Below are 21,724 nucleotides of genomic sequence, written 5' to 3'. Positions count from 1 at the left end.
CATGTGGGCTAGACTAGAGAGGGTAATTGGCAGCAACTTGCACAATAAAATGAAACAGTCAACATCAAATATTTAGGCATGTTATAAAAAACAAAATGCCCTCAGAACCATAGATGGTAATTCTGATGGCTGCAATTCCTTATCCCAGAAACCTATTAAGTGTGATTACAGTTAGCAAATCATAGAAATAACATAGGGAAGTTCATTTGGCGCCATAGCTATATGAAGTAAGTTGGACCATTATTCCCTAGATATAGATTACCATGCACTAAAAGTTTTTTCAAGATCAACTACACTCACCATGCTATACTTCGACATTTACTTGAAATAACAATTAGAAATAGCTCCATTGTATTTTCAGTATTTCCACTGGTCTCCAAACTGTATGTAGGATGGATTACATTTCTGCCAGCATCATCCAAAGATTCCCCAATAATAAACCTAATTAATAGCTGAGAAACCAAGCAAGAGAGAGGAACTTATTCCATTTTAAAGAATATGAAATGTGTCTAAAAGTCCTGTATAGAGTGATACTGCTCGATGGAACTTAAACTACTACTACTTAGAATCCTCCAAAAAGTGATAGCATCAATTCCGAAGTATCAACTATTTTAAACAAGAAAATAGAAAGTTGCACTTAATTGTTCCATTCGAAACGTGTAACTTTACATTCTATTAATCTACATGTAAAAATAACCCTTCGTGGTATGGGTTATGTTTCCGAACTATACAAAATGAAATGAAATGCTAATCAGATACTAATTGAATTTTTTTGGACCAACAAAAGAAAAATTAAACTTGAAAGAATTCTCGTTTTACATACAAGCCCTGCTTTGGTTACACAGCTTCAACTTGCTTCTGACTATGGTGGCACCTGGTTCAGCAATTTAATCCAATTATCTTCAACTTCTTCAGAAGGAAGCACAAGATATAAGATTTTGTGAACCATAACAAAATGAAAAAGTTGAATATGAATTTCCATTCCATTCCAACAAAACAACGGAATGGCGACCAAGCTTTGTTCTCTATAAGCCATCGTTTGACAGAACCTCTTGAAAACAACATCAAAACTAGCCAAATTTCCTCAATCTCAATGCATATAATTTAAGACAGCTTAAACCAAAATTCTTCCGTAATCCTATTGAAAGTCTAAACCCATTATCATGAACCAGTGAACAAGAAAGGTTCTAATTTGAAAAAACCTGTTGACACTTCTCTTCAACACCAAAATTTCTCTAATCTCTTCAGACTTTCCGAGAAAAACTCTCAAATTTAACAACCACACAATAGCATCATCATCATCGAAAACAAAAAAAAAAAAAAAAAAAAAAAAAAAAATGCAGAATCAACAATAGAGATGATATTGGTCAAATAGCTCCCTCAGTCAGCAATGGAATCAATATCTAAGTGGGGATTGCATTCCCTGGAATAGAAATCACTCTGCTCAATGAGAACTTTCAACATATCATAAGTGAAATCTGGATCATTTGGATCACTGGTTCGAGACCCAATTGGTGATTCCAAAGTTAGAGGTCGCTTGAAACAAAAGTAACAACCTTTACCACCAGAACCACCATCTCCTCCAATCCCATTTCCTGAAGAAGCAACAGCATTTTGAGCTGCAGAAGAAGAAGAAGAAGGAAGAAATGCCCTTTTTTGTTTTCTAATGGAAAGATGCTTTCTTGCTTTGGTGAATGGATTTAGGACCACCTGCTTTGCTTTTCCCAAATTTCTTCCAAACCCACCGAAGCCATACCCTCTCTGTTTCGTTCTGCGATCCTCGTTGGCATGGACCCCACAAACACAACCACTCTCATCGTCGTCTTCATCGCCATCATTACCTCCACACCCACCACCACCTTCACCACCACCACCACTAATACCAACGCTGGAGATCTCCTTATCAGACACAGACATCAACGTCTATCTATCTATAATAGGTAGAAAAAAAAATTTCTTATCAAACCCATAAAACCCAAAAAGAATCTAAAAAAAAAAAAAAAAAAAAACTTTTTTGGTAGATAATGTATAAAAATGAAGAGGGAATAATAAAGAAAACAAAAACCACCCAGTTGAGAAGCGGAATCAAATTGAAAGTTTTTGCGGGGAATAGGGGGAGATGTTAAAGTGAAGGTCGAAGATTTCTTTGCCAAAGTAATCGGAGAAAGGAGATCCTGTTCCTGCCAACACCCAGAGTTGACACCAATTAATTCGAACTGCTAAAAAAATTAACTTTTTTGTATAAAAACAAAAAAACGAAGTTGGTTTGTTTGTTTACACTAATCATCATTGAGGCAAAAGCTACGTGTTTCACGTATGATGGTGGACTTGCTTAGTCGGCAAACAAGGCCCAAAAATGATCAAATATTTTTTTGGGTCCAAAATGAAAGTATAGTGAGGAGTGACCGAAGGAAAAAAAATAAATAAATAAATAATATGCAAACATGTAATACCCTGAAAAAACTCTAGTACTCCCCGAGTACTGAGTTTTTTTATACTCCTGCCTATGATTGTATGACACGTGGAATACCTTCCACATAAACAAACAAACCGAACGCCTCTTTCTCTCTCTACCAAACGGACTGCTTCTCCTTTTCTCCTCTGGACTTCAAATCTCAAGGAACAATATCATCTTTCTTGCTCATCACATTTCCCGAGCTTCTTTCTCTTCCCTGCTTTACAATCTTGCTTGCATGTTTTTCTCCATTCTCCTTCTTTAAATCTAATCCTAGCTCTTCCTCTCTCTCTCTCTCTCTCTCTCTCTCTCTCTCTCTAACATCTATGTCTCAGACAAATCAATAAACCCACCACCCCAGCAAAAAGAAATATATATATTTTTTCTTCAAACCCAAAAAAAAAAAAAAAAAAATCCAACCACTTGAATTGAAAAACCAAATTAATAATGGAAAGCCCACAATCAACAGATCTGAAACGAAAGCTTAGAAGACAATAAAACTTAAGAAATATTTGTTTTATGGGGAAAAAAGTGCCATTTAATTGTTTTATCAGATACTTTGTTTTTGCAAAAAGTGAAAAACTTTTTCCAGGATTTTGCAGAGACGAGAGAGAAAGAAAAGAAAGGGAGTAAGTGGAGGGGCTAGAGAGAGAGACGCCGTGAAACCGAAACTAAAACATTTTCTTCCAGCATTTTGTAACCATCTGACGTGGGCTAACTTTGCCATGTGGCATTTGATGTGTGCAAGGAATACCCAAAACCTCAGCAGTGAACTAGAGTTTTTTTCCCATGTAATACACGTATATTGCTTCATTTATTATCATTTGGTAGCATATTGGTTTTTGGTTTTTAATTTTTTTTTTTTTTAAATTTGTTGTGAATTGAGATATTTAATAAACTTTAATTATCATTAATGATAAACATATGAGTTAAACAAATTACAAATGTTTGGGTAGAAAAATCAAAAACTAAAAACCAAATGTTTTACTGGAACGACACCTACAAATTTTCCTGTTCTCTTATCTTCGAATACCACATATTTTTAAATTTGAATATAATTTTTGTAAAATATAAAGGTACCTTTGTATCATCTAATTATCTTTTAAATTTTTTAAAAAAAATTATATATATATATATATTTGAATTATAAACAAAAAAGTGGCATAAAAATGTCCCCATAAAACCATTTGGCAACGGGTTCGAGTCATGGGAGGAAATAGGGGATAGAAGGAAAAAAAAAAAGAAAAAAAAAATCAGAAATAGCCTCATGCCAGTTTAATCATTGCAAAACCACATCGAAAAAGGCATGGATAACATAATGTTGATAATGTTATATATTCATTCTGTTTAACCTTAAAGGCAGAAGACAAGCAATTATAAATTTGATACACCAAAAAAGAAAAAGGCAATTATAAGTTCGGGTTAAAGCTACAAGCTTTTCCTTAGTATCCAAAACCTTTTCTTTGTGTTTATTTTAATAAATTAGGTTGGATCTACTAAAAGAATGATTTGATTTTCTATATCATTTTTGTCAATGATATAAGAGGTATTTTAAGAGGATAAACAAAGTTAGGTGGGTGTTTACAGGCTGGAAGATTGGAGATGGTCTGCCTACATAATAATTAGTTCATGCAAAGTTTTATTATCTCCTTTCAAATCTAATTATCAGTTCAACGCTACATCAAACTTTAAATAGCTTGTAATGTGCTTCAGGTTGTTAAAGAAAAAGTGCTTACCAACTATGCTTTTTCTATCTTATTCCACCATAATTTTATTCAACATATTCCTCAAACCATTACTTATGAATAAGGTCATCACTCTATCAAAACTCTACCTTTGATTCAAATATAGTCTCTTTAAAAAAACTTTCTAGCCAAAAAACAGTATATTGAATTCAAGGGAATTTTTTTTTTTACTGCAATTTGATATATCTTCCCTCAAGTTTATGTAATTTGTGACAAAGTGGCTTTTAGAGTTTATGTAATCGTTCCTTTAGGGACAGTCCATAAAACAATGGTCATTGTTGTTAACATCCTGATCCTCGGTTTGAGAAGGCTTGGAGTTAAAAAAAGTTTCCCTCCCTAATCCATATGCATATATCATGATCATAAAAACTTAAAAACATATAATATACGACAAAGTGGAAACTATCAAAGTTGTTGCAGACATGTCTCCTTAAAGCTCATTGAATGAATCTAAAAAAAAAACTTGTAAACTAAAGAATGAATCTTATCTTATATCTTAATGGTTTCTTAAGAAGAGGGACATATAGGTTTGATTGTAGGACAAAAGAAAGGTTATCAAACAAAACCCCTACCTTATAATTGAACCATCGCTGTAAAGAAACAAAGCCACTAAGTACTTTAAGAGAAGGGGGGGGCGCTAGATGCTTGCCCTTCTGGCCCCTCTCTCAACTGCTATACCTTTCCAACTAATACAAACTCAATACCCGCTTTCCTGGATCCTCCCCAGTGCCTCTCTTATATCATAAATATAAGGAGTAGAGCATTGAAGATGATCTGGTGGTGTGTCAATCACACATAGCTTTTGATCAATGTGAAGCTGAATTCAAAGCCAAAGTTTGTTGTAGGGTGCACAATATGAGGAGGGCATATAGGAAGATGTGGAAGGCAGTGCCCTGTACAAGCAGGAAAACTTTGAGGACTGATTCCTGGAAAGACATTGAAGAAATACTCAAGACTAAGCTAGCTACCATCAAGGAAGAGCCAGAGATAGTGGAGGAAAACCTTACACCTCCACGGCTGAGGCGCTTGACGAAGAAGGGGAAGAAGAAAGGCAGCAAGGATAAGATAGGATACTTCCCTTTGCCCCATTTCAGCCTGAAAGATTCTTATTCGCTGTTCATGACTAGGTTTGCCTCTAAAGGTAGCTTTGGTGGACTCCTTCAATACTGATCTTATATGCACTAGGAACCTTCTTCAGAGAACCACTGGGAAAAACTTTGTTTAACATCTTTCTATGATGGTTTTTTAACATTATATATTTGTATAGTATTATCCTGCAATAACCAAAATTTTCACCTTTTCTTTTATATGCTGGAAAAATGGTGGAAATCTAATGTTTGAAATGTTAGTGTATGAAAAATATGTATTGGCATGTTTGGAAACATTTTTCTAGTCCATCTTCCTTACACTGATTATATGACTGACTTCTAAAAAATTTACTCAATTACAAAAAAGCTTTGTTGATTTTGTTTCCCAGTTAAAGCCTGAAGTAGTTGACACAGTGAAGCTACATAGCCTCTCTGGACTGATATTGAAATCCATCAAAGTGGTTGCAGAGAGGAAATGATATGATCAGCATGCCTAAGCCAGGGCATTGCCCAACTTTGAGTGATTGCAAGAGGACCCAGCAATTTATTGGACTGGTCCTGCAATCTAAGCATGCCCACATGGTGCATAGTTTAAGGTGTTGGGGGTTTTTGTACCCTTCTCTTAGGATGGGGATTATTTTTGTGATAACAAGCACTTTTCATAGTGCTTTGACAGGATTTAGAGATTCAACACTTCTTTTTATATTAAGTACTCAAAAGTTTTTAACTTCTACACACTTAATGAGTCAAAGTTAAAATTAAGTACCCTCATCATTTCATGTTAAAGAAGTGCTAGGTCTCCAACATTTTTTTTTTCTCAAAAGAACTCATCGATGAGGTTCAAATAGTACTGGAAATCCAAGAAAACTCTTAAAAGTCTAGCTACTTCATAAGACCAGTTAGGGTCAAAAAGGAAGCATATAGGTGAACAATAATATGTGATCCAAAACAGGAAAACAAAGCTACATGTTAATTATGAAATGCATTAATCATTTAACTACTTAATCAAAAACCTTTGGAAAAATTTACGAAAGTTGCACTGTTTTTCATGATATCCAAGAAGGCAATTTGGTCAAAAGTTGCATGTTTCTAATAAGTTGTACACAAAAAGTATCCCACGCCCTAATAATGATTGTCGGGAATATTAGACTGTTGAATCCACCTCGAATGCATTGGCTCAAGCTCAATTGCTTTGCTAATGTCACTTACTAACATAGCATATTGGTAAATTGTAAATCATGTTAACTAGGATTTACATGTTAATAATGAGGGGGGAAAAAAAATAAGATAAGAAAAGCAATCGTCCAGTAAAGAAAGGAAATCATCACATCTTTATAGCGACAGTCAAGAGGCAAAGCCAAGTTTCCGCAGATAATAATCTTAAATTCGAATCAACCACACTGCTAATATCAGCAAAGATATGGAACAGTAACATCCCAGTCCCTTTGATAAATGATACATTGGAAACCCTTTTGGTACTCTAGCATTCTAAACATGTTTAAACTGGTTTCTTCACTCAAAGAAGGAAACCTCATTACGCCAAAGGAAATAATATCAGATGAACTGCAGAATTTCATTCATATTGTCTGTTAGAAAAGACAATTAGAAAATCAAATTAGGTAAAAAATAAAAATAAAAATTACTAATCTTTTCAATTCAAATAGTTTAATCCAATTGGAACATGTCAAGTTCCTAACTTCCTATCAATATTGGAAACCTTCTTCCCACATTTAACAGAAGGATGAGATAGAACAGGAAGTCCCCATTGAGTTGAGAAGATGATAGCAGGGCATCCACCTTCAATCTTCATCCTGTTGACAACTTTAGTGTATATCCTACCAATCCTGCTTGACAATACAACCACAGAAAACACCTTCAAAGTAAGCCTCCTAGAGCGCGATAAACGAAGACCTTTCAGTCTTCCATTCATTTTCTTAACCCAATGCCTTCTTCCTGGACTTGCCACCTTTTCAATATTCATATTGCTGCTCAGCTTCTCATATCGATATCTGATTCGTCCCTCAACCATTTGTTGGAAACCCATTTTCAGCATTAAGTCTAAGTCAGATAAAAGTAGGAAAAAAAAATAGGGGAGTGAGTGTGAAGAAGTTATAGCTAACCTATATATGTGGCATAGGAAAAAGGTTTAGGCTTCTGTAGAGAGTTTAAGAAAACTACTGGATGTGCACTAAGTCCATCGAGAAAATTGGTTTTAATGTTCTTTCAAACACAAACAAGCAAGAGAAAGAGCTGAAAATTGCCTGTGTTAGATTCCATATTACACATGGCTACCATTATTTATTACACTAATACTCTGAATTTAGAAAGAGAAAGAGAGGCACAGAGAGAGAGAGAAAAATGCCCTGAATTTCTACTTTCTAACACATGGCTAGCATCACTGGTATAACCAACCTCAGTGATTGAGATAGCTCCTCTCTGTCTCTCTCCCTCACTTGGTTTTTTTTTTTTTTTTTTTTTTTTAATAAAATGGAAAAGTATAATTAGTAAACTATGAAAGGAATTGGGAAGCATGTGCAATGATTGAATTCCACGTTAGAATGCAAATCAAAGCTAATCATTTGCTACAGTATAGAATGTATGTGGTTGTGATCTTTAGCCAAAAAGCTGGTATTACTTATTTGTTTATGTACATGATGCAGATTAGTCCATAACCGAGTCAAGACTATGAACTGTTGGTCTAATTTGTCCCATATTGAACAAAACAGTGTCTACCATTTGTTTAATTCCGTTTTTGGGATTTTCTTTCTGTTTTTTTTTAGTATTCTATGGTCTAGTCTAAAGCACCAATTAGACCAATTAGACCTCGTTCGGCTTCTTGAATGATTGAAAGGTGAACCATACCATCTTGAGCCCAAAATTTGCTGGGCCCTTCTCTTTGTTCAAAGTGTGGTGTCTAGGACTCCAAATTCAAACCTAATCAATGGGTTAACAGTTGCAGAGGCTACGCAGCCCACCTTTGAGTCAATAGGGCTTCTTTGTGGTTTGGACTTGTGATTAGAAAAATAATAAATAAAAAAATAAATGCTTCCAACGGAACAGTATTGGAGAGGAGACTCCTATTCCCAAATGGGAGAAATAGAGAGACAGCAAATTCTTCACCGGGGAAGAAAAAAAAACCAAAAAAAAAAAAAAAAAAAAGGATAAAAACAGAAAATTGTGAAAGAGAGTAGAGTTTGTGTCGCTGTTTCCTCAGGGACTTGTTTCTAAAGACCTCTCCTGGTGCACCCCCAGTAAAAAATATGAAGACTATTATGATGATGAAATCATTTTCAAATCTTAGCATTTCCACAATGAACTTTCAAATATTAATATTAAAATGTTAATGTTAAATTTCAGCACAGTTTCCAAAAGAAAATGCTACCAAAAATCTTTGCCCACTCACCAAGTCAGTGTTAGGGTTAGGGATACATCTTGTTGGTAATGTCATTTCTTGTGCTATATTTGGCACTAAAATTGGCCTTGCCAAAACACAGCATCCTCCATGAAGATGCAAAAGGTAATGCCAATACTATATTTATTTTAGCATCCTCCCTTTCAGCATTTCCATCAGAGACACTCTTATCTTAGTTTTGTACCAAATTCTTCCATTAAAAACATCAAAAAGTTTAATCCCGGAAACTTAAATTTAAGCCAAAAAAAAATAAAAAAAAGAAAAATCAAGCCAGAATACCTGTGTCAGTCTGACAAGAGGAAGATATTACCAAATCTTAATAATCTGACCTATTTTTGGTACTTTCTCCACAATTATCATGATTATCAGTCTTAATAACCTTACCCACCTTTCCTATTTATCTGTCCACTCAGGATGGCATCATGTTGTAAAATAAAGACAAATTCTATCACAACCAAAAATGGCAATCTCACATATGTGGTTATCAACTACATCCCATGAATTTGTCCAATACACTATACCTCTAGCTTACTACCTTCCCATTTATCTGATCAACATCAGTTGCTACCCCCATTTTGACAGAATGCTTTTTCATCTTGGATTTTTTCAGAGCTCCCCAGATTCTTATTGACTTTATGGAACTACTTATTAAATTCAGCCAGAAACGTATCTGAATATTAAGTTATTAACAACAAATGCTAAAAACAAGATTTATTTCTCTTCAGAAAACTAGTGGGAAATATATATAATACAAGTCCAAAGCCACCACGGAAACTGTGCATTTTTATGGGTTTCTACTACTTTGTCAATGTGTATGCAGTGTAACTCACCTACCTATGAGATTGACCCTGCAATTCTATTTCGTTTAGTGAAATATTTAAGCCAAAAGGGACAATAGATTGTGGGGTAGACGGCCAATGCCGTCTTATTATATTTAATCAAACACATAGACTAAATTAGTTTGTATGTGTGTGTGTGTGTGTGTTTAGTTTTTTTTTTCAAGTATGTAAGCAGTTAAATGTCCTATTATATTGTGTTCTAGATCTAGTTTGGAAATCAAAGAAAAATATTTCACATGTTTCATTTTCTTATCAAGGATGTTACCGTTATTGTTTTAGTACTTATTTATCTGGTTGACTTTGTAGCAAAGGTTAATATATTTACTGTATGAATGTATAGCTGTATAAGTCTGACCTCATAAAAGACAGCTCACATCCACTGAAAGATCCTTTTTATACCCTCTTTTAAGTATGAAAGAAACTCTAATTCTTTTCTTATGGAACACTCTATTTTTAAGATATTTATATATCTTTTTTTTTTGTGAGAACTTCAAGAAAATGCTCAAATATAGATAATGAAAAACCTTTTTTCCACCTGAATTAGTGCATAAGTTGTACCCAAAAATAAAAAATAAAAAAAATCTTATATTAGATTAGGGATTCTTGTTTTTTTTTTAACTTGTTTCTCACATAATAGAAGGTCAACTGCGTGACATGTTTGATGAGTTGTGTATTGCTATAAAAAACCATAAGTTTCTATCCAAAGGATCTGTCAGATCCTTTGGCTGACCCCAAAGATGCTTTTTCTTTTCAGCCCCAAAGGAATTAAAAAACAAAAAGAAATTGTAAGATGTTAGGTTGCTTTTGAGCATGTGTCATGCTGCTTATATAAATTTTCAATTAATTCAAACTATATATTAAAGTAGATTTTTAATGAAGGCTTGCCATATGTAATGATACATAAAGTAAGAGAGACCTCTAGTCATAGTCATCCTTGATATTATGTTATTTAAGAAAAAAAAAAAATGGGACAAATATTAGATAAGCTAGTTATCAGAGTGGTTGAGGCTTGGAACAAGACATCTAGGTACAGAACACTGGCTGCCAAGCTTCTTTGTGGACCCTATTTTTGTGCATATTATTTCTTGCGTGACATCTTCATACTCTCTAAGCATCACATAACAATCACTAGAAACACATGGAATCAATGATTTTTGGAAACAAATCACCATCTTATAAGCCTTGTGGTAAAATCACTACTTTTTCACATGGACAAGTTAGAGCTTAAAGAATAGTTCTATACACCAAATTAATTCACTTATTATAAACTTCTATTCATGATAAGAAACATTTCATCGGGCCTTAGCATCTTAGGTGGATAGTAATCCTCTCACATCAAACGCTTGTGTTCCTTGTTTGAGATTCATACGCAAAACTAGTGTGGAAGGGCATTGCATAATAAAACACGATTTCCAGTGAACGAAATATGTGGTAATCTTATTACCAAAAAAAGAAATATGTGGTAATCTGGAAAAAAAAAAAAAAAAAAAAAAAGGAGATTAAAATAAAGGGGAAGAAAAAGAAGAAAAAGAAAAGCCCTCAAATCTAGAAAGAAAGAAAAAAGGAATAGCACTAGAAAAAGAGCATGGTGTTGGCAATCAATTTTCAACAGCCAAAAAAACCATTTGTTTAAGACTGTAATCTCCCGCATGCAAAGCAAAAATAAAAGTCACGCCCAACCCATGACTTTGTGCTTTGTCATTCATTCAAACATGGTTCTTTGAATCACTTTGACTTCTTTTTTGGGGGCATCTCCTCCAGCCATTGGGAGTTCAAACTTTGAACGTCAACCAACAATTTTGCATTTCCCATTTGCCTCTTGTTTGCCAAAACACATCCACAGGACCACAGCCTTCTTTTACCTACTTTTTTTCATGCCCAAATGACCCCGCAAAGGAATAGAAACCTCGCACTTTGTGTAAAATTGCAAAACCCAGAAACCAAATCCATGTATAGTGGGGATATATACAATAATACAATAAGCTTTTATTTTGGGATTCTCAATTTGATCAGATATATACAAGTAATTATTTGGAATTTCCATAATCTAAAGATGATTAACAGCTGTCATAGAACATAACAGAACAGAATCATCATGTGTATATATTTATAGAGGAAGAACAGAAAGAACTGTAATAGGGTAACATAACTTTTTGTGTTTATGTCTGACACTAAGAAAGATCGATCTAGCCCGGTAAAAGAAACCCTTTTGAAGGTACTAAAATTTAACAAATCACCATCAAATTGAAGAGAAGAATTAAAAAAACTAAATAAAAAATAAAAGAAGAAGTTAGTCCTTCTACCAGAAGCAGTAGGAGTTGTTGCACTTGCTGTGATGGTGATAATTGTTAAGAAGACGGAGAAATCTTCTCCTCCTGTACGAAAGGCCATGTCTGAGTCTGAAACAGACCAACCCTCTGAATCTACGAGCAGCGCGCAATCTAAGCCATATGACCCTTTTCACTCTGATCAACGACCTCTTGATCCTCTCAGTCAGACTCTTTTTCCTGCAAAACTTATAGCTCTTAAGAAAAAGCTGCCTCTTTTCCATCATCATGTAGCTGCTGTTGTTGTACAAGAAGTTGTTGTTGTTGTTGTTGTTGTTATTGTTCTGCTCCATATAGTTGTAATACCCACTACCAAACGATTCACTCCTACTAATAGGCATCGGGTCCCAATGGTTATTCTCTCCCAACAGAGCCATTAAAACACCCAGACACAGAAACACAGATGCTGGGTTTTCTTTCGTTTTTGCTCCTCACTGAAAAAACCAGAGCATAACAAACAGATAAATGAAAGAATAAGAAGAAGAAGAAGGAGGAGATGGTCTTCGATAAAAGAGAGTGTATAATATACATATATATATAGAGAGAGAGAGAGAAAGAGAGAGAGAGAGAGAGAGAGAGAGGTGGGTGTGAAAGTGTGAGAATTCTACGAACCTGTAAAATGAATATGGTCTTTGCTTGGGTTCTCTGCCTTTGAGAGTTGCTTAGTATGCGGGCAGTGCGCCGCCACAGGAGCCAAACCCACACTGCTTCTTCATTATTTTTTTTTTTTTTTTCCGTTTCTTTAATAATTTTGTTAGTCTGATTTCTTTGTTTTATATTAGCTGAATTCCTTCGCAATAATACAATATTTTACTTCCATCAATAATAATAATAAATACAAGATTATTATTTTCTTATTTCAAAATACAATAATTATAAATATAAAATGTACTTTTAACACGTGGTCACGTGCCTTTTGTGTTACCTTTTATGTGTTTGTCCCTATTTTTTTCACCCTTTCGTTCTTCTTATTACTTGATTAGAAAATGAAATCTAAAATGCGATTTTTGAGTTAGATTGGGATTACTGCATTGTCCAAATCTTCTTGTGAGATATAGTGGACGGTTTTGATTTGATTTTCAAAGCTGGACTTTCCACCATCAGCATGTGGGACCCACAACATGGTAGACCCCAATCATCATAATATGATCATTTATATATATTTTTTGGTAATTGATATGATCCCATCATTTTTTACTACCGTCCATACGAAAGAATACCTTGTAAAGTTTTTATTCAATTTTTTGTAATGTGGTTTTTCGAATAAAATAAAACTAATATTTTCAAAATATAATCCTTCACGTATCTCATGGGTTGAGGTTGAAAATAAAAATTAAAAAACATTTTACCAATTTGGGCAATGTTTTCGATGATGGGTTACGAGTAAAATATTATTTTATAAGAATTTCAACTAGTTTTGAAGCAGAAGAAAAAACATTACAGATAAGCAATTAGCGTAAAAAAGATGATGAGTTATGATTAAGGTTAGACAAATGCTAAGATTGGTACAACAGCTCATTCGTTGTGCATATTCTTCCTTGCAAGCTTACCATTTATACGTGGATCATCATGCACTCTGTTTTGAAATCTCATATAATATGATATGAAATTCTCTTTCAGTCTATGTCAAATTTCAAGATAAATTGTAAATGAAGCACTTCAAAATTCAAACCTGCAGACCCAAAAAATAAATAAAAGAGGTTCCTTGTGCATGAAGAGTCATGGGTACATACACTTACCATTATTGAAACAGAGCACAGACAATCATAATGAAATATCTAACTCCAGCTCAACAAACTGTGTGAAAAAAATAAATAAATAAATAAATAAATTCTGATCTAATTTCCAGCGCATGGAAAGATTTAATTTCAAAGTCGACAATGACTTTAACGTTTTTTAACTTTCTTTCTCACTGAAAAACTCATAGGCGTGGAGTTGTTGGGAAATTTATTATGACTTAAAGGTAAAAGTACTTGTGCAATAATATCATCTTATCAATCAATATTCAACATGATACGATTAAGCAATCAATTCACAAACAAAGAACAAAATATACACATACTATCTACGTTATGCTATATATTATTATGTAATATGGATTAGATGGAATGTTCAAACCCTTTTATTTTGTCCCCTAAAGAAACAATCCGGTGATTGTTCGTCTAACAATTGACTTGAGTTCAGATCCTCAATCCAGTAGTTTTTCTCTTTCAACAATGATCTTAAATTCAAATACTCGTTGTTACTATTGGGTATTAATTTATTGTTGCCAGCTGGCCAGATGGACAGAACAATGTGTATGCAACAAGGTCTCTGGCGCAAAAACGTATCCAAAAATAACTTGAAGATACAATCTAATACATACATGGACAAATATTACAAGCAATACCCCACAATACAGTGTTGACTGACAATCTAAAACAAAAAAAAGCTTTGGCTGAACTAAGTCCTAGTGCTCAATTTAGAAAGACAGACATTTACCTATGAAATCCAATAGACATAGAAACTGTAAAATGAGGAACAAAGACAACAATACAATGACATCAAAGCCCAATTCCATGCTTGATATTAGAGAAGCTATTGCAAGTATAACAATTAGAAAAGTTGTGTATCTACAATTCACACTTGACAAACAGGCCATTGAAGACAATCACAGTGGGAAGCCTGATATCTGATACTACTGCACATCTACATCAAAAAAGAAGGGGGGCAGTGCAGTCACACCCATATCAGCACAGAGTTAGGCTTTCCCAAAGAGGAAAACAAAAAACATCTGACATCCCTTTTCACAAATTTTCTTGATCCTCACAAGGACATCCTTCTTTCCTGTCTATCATGGTTCATAGAATATTTTTATCACCTTTGCACATCTTCTTTTGCTGAAGGAACCTTTGCGGGGTAACTTGACATGTCCAAGTCAATAAGCGACATGTCATATGAAACATCCAAAGAAGCTGAGGTATCTACAAGCAGGGAAGACTTCATCACATCCAAATGAGCAGAATCAGGGATTGTGGCAGTATGTTTTGGAGAGCTTGAATTAGATGATGAAAAACTAGAAAGTTGTATGTCATCTATCTTGTTTCCCAGTGTGAATTTGTTTTTCCTGACAGCATCCATCTCTGGGCCAGTTGGCACAAAGGTGCGAGACCGATATTTCCTTGTTCCCTCATCACCCTCATTGTGGTTGTAGAGTACATAATCATGGTAAGTTGGTGCAAACTACAAGAAAAGGAAGAGTCATTGGTCAGCTTTGAGCAATGCCAAAAAAATATTCTAGGAGAGCACATTGAATAAATAACATGTAAGGCTCACCTGGTGGACTGTGTCATGGTAAAAATCATTTAACTTCAAGGCATGTGCAAGGCTTCCTGTCAGACCACGAGATCCACCAATATTTGCACCAGCATACTCCTTGTATGGAAAGGCAAAAAGATGACCAATGGCAGCAATAAGCATCTCAACACATATAATAAAATTTTGAAATTGAGCAGCTTCCTCCGCATTGTCTATGAATCCTGATTTTGCAGCAAGGAAAACCAATACACCCTAAAGTGCAAACAAAAATATCAATACCAAAATATACTTATACAAATTACAGTTAGACTTATCTGTCAGAAAAAAAAAATATATATATATATATATAACCTGACTAAGACCAAAATATACTTAAGAGATAACAATTAGAAATCTGTCAGAAATAATATACATATAACCCAACTTATAAGAGTGCCAAAAATTTTATCTATTAACCTTTTTAAACAGACAAGTTTTTACATATAGAGAAGTTACACAAAGTGATTTCCCCTAGTATTGGTAAGGTGCTAGCAGAAACCCAAACATGCAGAACTGACATAACTGTCCTATGCAACCACTAAGTCTTGTAGTACTTGGTAGATACAGTCATTTCCCCAAGTATTGGTAAGGTGCTGGCAGAAACCCAACCATGCAGAAACTGACATAACTATCCTATGCAACCACTAAGTCTTGTAGTCCTTGCAATACAAAAGCAGAGTATTATATTCCAGATGACCCTACAATGCAATTTCATAAAGAAGTAAACAGTTCCTGATTCAATGAAAGTCTAGAGGGGCTATTTGCACAGGACAATCTTGCTAAAAATCTAATGCAGTCACCAGACTCAACCATATTCAAATTTACTTCTAAACACGTTTCTAAATCTGAATAAGCATGTAATTTACAAATAGGTGTAAAGTACTAATTACATAGAATATTGAACAATAACAAAGATCATATCATTCCAAATTTTCCACAACCATAAAACGGGAGAGGATCAAAACTTTTCTTTTGGATAAGCAAAGATGGTGAAATCTTTACCTGCCAATAAGTCAGGAAAACAACAGATTTTATAATAATAAACTTTGGAACTGGATTGAATGGCTGAAGCAGATCTCTGCAAGCAAAATAAAACAAGAACAAGGCATAGAGGGCCATTGTGTACGAGATCGTGTAGATGATGGTAAGATACAGGTATGACTGCCTTGGACTAAAATTTCCATCATTGTATTTCCCTTTTGCGTAAAGTATGAGTGTAACAGCAACTAAAATAGGCTTCAGAATCACAAACTGCAAACAGCCTTGCTTGCACCTACGTATAAAGCGCCTGCATCAACAGTTCCACGAGAGCAAGTTTATCAGGCAAAATTTGGAGAACAATACCAAGACATATGAATATCTGATCAATTTGACAAGAATGAGAAAAAATGTCCATAATTCCTGGGAAATGATGAGTCACAAGCAGCCTTCAGATGACATATAGAGAAGGCTGGTTTGATGCATTAATATTCTAAATCTAATCCCTCAAAGATTCTCAAGTAATATAGAATTCTGCCATTATCCTGACAAAAAAAGAATCTTGGTATATACACATAAATATATCTGGCCAATTAAAAAGAACAGAGTATCTATCTTTTCAGAACTCACCCATCCAGTGGTATAGGAGGGAAGCAACATGTCATCAGACCCCATGAAGGCTTCAGAACCCGACCACTTAAACTAAGGACAACAGCTCCTGGGCCACCAACCCATGCCAGGCACAGTGACAGGAAATTATAAATGACCCAAGCTTCATAACTGAGATAGTAAATGAGATGGATACAGAATGAGTAACATATATATATAACTTGTTACATTGTCCTGAATCATCTAAAACAATAGTTACTTTAACAACATCCTACAGTAAAAAGAAACGTTTTTGTTGTTGTTGTAGTTGTTTTGTTATTTACCTTTTTGTTATAGTTGTTGTTATTGTTTTAAGTAAAAACAACAGTTACTTCAACAACATCCTACAGTAAAAAGAAACGTTTTTTGTTGTTGTTGTAGTTGTTTTGTTATTTACCTTTTTTTTCCTATTATTATTATTATTATTATGATGGTAACAAAATATTCAATTAAAGATGCAAAGAGAAAAAAGAAGACCCTTCAAACAAGTAGAGACCCTAAAAGCAGAACAAGACATGGAGCATAACCTGTGGCTAAACAGACAATTGTATTCATCTTACTAAACAACATTAGCATACCTAAAGTAAATTTTCTCAATAGACAGTAAAATTTACACAGAACTAGATAATTTTAACGTAAGATACATCATTTCCCAGCATAAATAAAAACCTAGAGAAACACCAATAAAATGAAAAAGTAGAAATCCAACAAGTGCAACTTTAATAGTTTGATGCCACAATGCAAGCCAAATCGCTTACCTGCCGTTTACTATTTTGATGTACCTAATCTAAATGTAATATCACATACAAAAAGTAAGATATATCTACATCACTAGTTACATCATATGAACATGAGAAAGTTGTGATCGTATTATATAAATTTGTCAATGTTGAATCAAACAAAGGAAAACAAGGCAAGAACATGAACAATTCCATGAAACTGAATAGGGAAAATGAACAAAATGTTACAAAATTTAAATGTGTTATGGAAATTATAAGGCATACTTACACTTCACGGATGGAATTAAAATAGATTGAACTCTCTTGTAAAATGAGGGACAAGAAAGATGTTAATGCATAAACCTGTCAAAGATAACAAAGTTCACACTGGTTACGACTTTAAAAACGTAACAAAAAATGTAAATGAACCAGCATTCTTAAATTTTAGTGTTTCAGAGATTGGGGGAAATAGAAGAATGGATGAAGGCCGATACATGAAACACATAATGAATGGGAAAAAAAATAATGTTTTCCCCCTGACAGTACAGTATAACTAAATACATGCAAGTAGCAGATTTGACTCCACGTTGAATAAAAAATGCAAAAATCCAGAGGAAGAAGAGATTACTCAAAAAAACAAATACAGATAAACAAATTGGGAAACATAGTAACTGAATCATAGAACAAATATCTTCTACTTATCTCTTTCCATCTTTACAGATTGATGATTTAACAATTTTTTTCCTCAAAGCATACAGAGAAAAAAAATAAAAAAAGAAAAATGAAAAACTACCAAAATGCTAAGTTGCAACTTGCATGCAACCACAGCTAGGTGGCTTCAGTAGACTAAACAGAATATAAACTGGGTCAAAGCGAACGTATACTAAAGTCAACTAGTTGTGTTAAATCAGCAAGGAATTTAAAAAAAAAAAAAGAAAAAGAAATGCAATTGACCAGTTTCAAGATATAAATTATGGAGTCATTATTCAACCTGTACCTCTTATAATACATACAACGAGCATTTGACGCATAAAAAATGAAGCCAACCTAAATGATACCTATCTTTTTCACATATACTTCATGTATTTCTCTTTCACATTCTAGCAGCCGGATGATGCATAAAAGGTTCAAGGTAAAGCTTTCAAGAAATGAACTTGCAGCTTAAACCAAAAAATGCAAAAGGACCAATATTAAAAATTGGACATGGTCTTATAAATGCAGCATGTAATTCAAATTTGCAAAGATGATAAAATTACTCACAGGAACCATAAAAATGATGCGGACGATGTATCTCTGATACGTAGGTTCAGTATAGTTCAAGAGGTGCTTGTAAATATGAGAAACGGCCAGAGAAATGGCTCCCACGGTGCAAATGAAGGCAATAACAACATAGTAAAGTGGGACTGATTCACCCATTTCAAACAAACCTATTCTCCCAACTCACTCTGCAAATTAACAACGACGACAACGACTAAACATCAATAAGAAAACCAACACACAAAAAACATGTAAGAAACACATATAAAGAACAAGAGTTAATGATCATAACCTCAGCAGCGGTTTCTACCACTCTGCGCAAAACCTTTTCTTCCTCGGTTGCTATTACAAGCACTCCATTCTGATTCCCAGACAAAGAAAAACGGGGCTTTCCTTACCAAAAGTCGTAAACCCAACCCCCTAAATAATCGAAAAATCGCCTGCCCAGAACAAAAAAAAATTTCAAAAATTCATAAGCCCAATATGGCAATCGAAACGTTATGGAACTTTTAAACAATTTGGGAAGAAAAATGAGAAGGGGAAAAAAAGCAGAAAGCTTTACCCTAATTGACAAGGAGTGCGCAAGATTGAAATCACGAAAATCCAGAACAAAGGAAAATAAGAAAGAAAAGTTGGGAATTTTTTGAGAGATCTATCGGGAAAACGTTAAAAAAAAACCGTCGTTTTGATAAGAACGGGAGAGGGACGAAGCGCAAGAAATTGCTTTACTGGCAGCCAATAATGGCGGCTTTCAGTCTCGCTGTACAACAAACAACAAAAACAGAGCCAAATAGATACAGTGGGTATTCGGTACAAATTTTTTTGTTATATATATATATATTTTTTTTTTATTTTATATAATTTGGATTATAATCATCTACAACATAAAAATAGCTTAAAGAGAAAGAAAGCCATATTAAAAAAATAAAAATAAAAAATAAAAAGAACAAATGATGGAAATACAGATGCGCAGGAGGATACCCCAAAAAAAGAAACCTATTACGGTTTTGATGACCACACGGTCCAAAATCAGCCTCTCCACATCGGCTTCTCCTTTCAGATTTGTATAGAACTTTCTAAACTTTATATATTTTGTAAAATATCAAAAATTTCAATTTCTTTAAAATTATTTTTTCTTCAGAACATTCTTCAGTGACATAACTCGTTTCAGGTGTTCTAGCACATGTGACTTTGTCTTTTTACTTTGAAATATAATGAACAATTATCATTATGGTTTTTTATGACTTACCGTAAATGATTTTTTTTTTCTTTTAAATGAATAATGCATAGCTAAAAAACAAATTTATATAAATATATATATACATATAATGTAAAGATCAAAACAAACTCCAAATAATATCATATTATGTTAGGTATATAATATTATTTGTAATGATTGAGATGCAGGATATGATTATTATTATTATTATTATTATTATTGTTTTGCTTGTGTTAATTATTATTATTATTATTATTGTTGTCCGAGTGGAGATTCTCCTTTTCCTGAAGTTAAAAAGTTAACTTGAATAAAAATGAAAGATATGTAATTGAAAGGATAAAATATGTGTTGCATATGAACCATTAATTATATGCTTTGTACTTATGTTTCCATTTTCAAACTATAGAAGGTGGGATTGTCCCCCAAAAAAAATAAAAATAAAAATAAAAAAAAGTGGGGCTCTGCTGTGGTTATTTTATCCTATGTGGTAATAGCCGCTCATTTTTATAGAGTTGTAACCAAATCCTCATTGTTTGATTTCTTATCTTTCTTATAGGCATTTAATTTAACTTCCTTTTGCTATCAAATAAAAAAAAAAAAAGAACTTCCTTCTACCATGAAAGACAGGTCTCATGCTTTTATTATTAATATTTGTGTTGGAGGTTTGTGGCAAATTTGTAAGAATGCTATTTTGAAGGCGACTTGCTTTGTATGCTAGTACATTGGAGGATGTGCGTTGAATTTGTACCATTGCTACCGTGATCGATACTATATAAAGAGTACTTACTTCAATTTGATTATTATGTGGATTTTCTTTTTGTCCTAAGGGAAATAATATAAGATTGGGATTGGATGGTTAAATTGGCCAAAAATAAGACTTTCTATCCCAAATGAGATATTAAATTATTTACTGATTTTTTTCATATTTTGAACATTGGTTCAAACTAATGTATTTGTTTCTTACATTCAATAAATATACTCATTTGTGCCTGAAAAGAAATATATATATATATAGGAAGCTTCACTTTTGTTCAACCCTATATTTTTGTACAAATAAATTTGATAAAATTATCTTTAAAATACATATATTATTTTTTCAAAATAATAATTCAAATTCAAATCTTTACATTTTATATATAAAATAAATAAATAATGAAATTAATCACTCACAGTTAATATATATTTTTTTAGGAAGACAATCTAATGATAAATTTCAAAAGTTGAAATCCTATATTTTCAACATTAGAACAAAAAAAAAAAAAATATATATATATATATATATATATATACTCGTGTAAACTCTATGGAAAATTGTACCACCAATGATCAAAATTTTCCTGTTGGGTGCTTGTGTTTTCAGCTTTTGCTTGTATGTACTTTATATAATTTTGTCACATCGAAAATTTGTGGATGATGGGATTTGTCCTCTTTGTCATTATGGTGAGGGAACGACTGTGCATGCATTGTGCGGTGATGTCATAATGCAAAAAAAAAGGTTTGAAAGGAATTCTTTATGGTTTTGAAGTATCCCTTGTTTCACCCTTTTGTTATGTGAAAAAGTTTTTTTTTTTTTTTTTTTTTTTTTTGGGTACGGTTTCCAGCAAGAGCAACTTGCTTTTGTTTGGCAGTAGGGAATTTGGAATAGAAAAAATACATATGGAGTTCCATGCGTCAAATGATTGTTTTGGGTGGAAAGATAAG

At 33.5% G+C, this 21,724-nt stretch overlaps 4 protein-coding genes across 8 annotated transcripts; all 4 read right to left on the bottom strand.

Moving 5' to 3' along the window:
* Window positions 1-609: 609 nt before the first annotated feature.
* On the bottom strand, window positions 610-3,148 carry LOC107411683 (uncharacterized). 3 transcript variants are annotated; one of them, XM_025070489.3, is made up of 2 exons: window positions 2,279-3,148; window positions 610-2,180 (listed from the first exon to the last, which is right to left on the bottom strand). In XM_025070489.3, exon 2 carries the CDS (start codon window positions 1,915-1,917, stop codon window positions 1,381-1,383), a length of 537 nt encoding a protein of 178 aa, XP_024926257.2. In that variant the 5' UTR covers window positions 1,918-2,180; window positions 2,279-3,148; the 3' UTR covers window positions 610-1,380. The 3 variants fall into 3 exon arrangements, with proteins under 3 accessions (XP_024926257.2, XP_015874801.2, XP_024926258.2); XM_016019315.4 differs by having other exon boundaries at window positions 2,454-3,148; XM_025070490.3 differs by having other exon boundaries at window positions 2,531-3,148.
* Window positions 3,149-6,972: 3,824 nt separating this feature from the next.
* LOC132799685 (uncharacterized) lies at window positions 6,973-7,332 on the bottom strand. Its single transcript, XM_060812131.1, has one exon. It carries the CDS (start codon window positions 7,330-7,332, stop codon window positions 6,973-6,975), a length of 360 nt encoding a protein of 119 aa, XP_060668114.1.
* Window positions 7,333-11,503: 4,171 nt separating this feature from the next.
* Window positions 11,504-12,640, bottom strand: LOC107403540 (uncharacterized). Its single transcript, XM_016010445.4, has 2 exons — window positions 12,479-12,640; window positions 11,504-12,300 (listed from the first exon to the last, which is right to left on the bottom strand). Exon 2 carries the CDS (start codon window positions 12,241-12,243, stop codon window positions 11,839-11,841), a length of 405 nt encoding a protein of 134 aa, XP_015865931.1. The 5' UTR covers window positions 12,244-12,300; window positions 12,479-12,640; the 3' UTR covers window positions 11,504-11,838.
* Window positions 12,641-14,180: 1,540 nt separating this feature from the next.
* On the bottom strand, window positions 14,181-19,932 carry LOC107403553 (uncharacterized). 3 transcript variants are annotated; one of them, XM_025068275.3, is made up of 9 exons: window positions 19,786-19,924; window positions 19,367-19,564; window positions 19,097-19,244; window positions 18,808-18,992; window positions 17,837-17,910; window positions 16,811-16,960; window positions 16,205-16,490; window positions 15,182-15,415; window positions 14,181-15,088 (listed from the first exon to the last, which is right to left on the bottom strand). In XM_025068275.3, exons 4-9 carry the CDS (start codon window positions 18,961-18,963, stop codon window positions 14,723-14,725), a joined length of 1,266 nt encoding a protein of 421 aa, XP_024924043.3. In that variant the 5' UTR covers window positions 18,964-18,992; window positions 19,097-19,244; window positions 19,367-19,564; window positions 19,786-19,924; the 3' UTR covers window positions 14,181-14,722. The 3 variants fall into 3 exon arrangements, with proteins under 3 accessions (XP_024924043.3, XP_015865945.3, XP_015865944.3); XM_016010459.4 differs by lacking the exon at window positions 19,367-19,564 and having other exon boundaries at window positions 19,786-19,932; XM_016010458.4 differs by lacking the exon at window positions 19,786-19,924 and having other exon boundaries at window positions 19,367-19,706.
* Between the last annotated feature and the right edge of the window lie 1,792 nt (window positions 19,933-21,724).

The sequence above is a fragment of the Ziziphus jujuba genome, chromosome 10 (genome assembly GCF_031755915.1).
Source record: "Ziziphus jujuba cultivar Dongzao chromosome 10, ASM3175591v1".
NCBI classification, from domain to species: domain Eukaryota; kingdom Viridiplantae; phylum Streptophyta; class Magnoliopsida; order Rosales; family Rhamnaceae; genus Ziziphus; species Ziziphus jujuba.
Note: the sequence above shows the minus strand (reverse complement) of the source record. Positions and strands in the feature narration are given on the sequence as shown.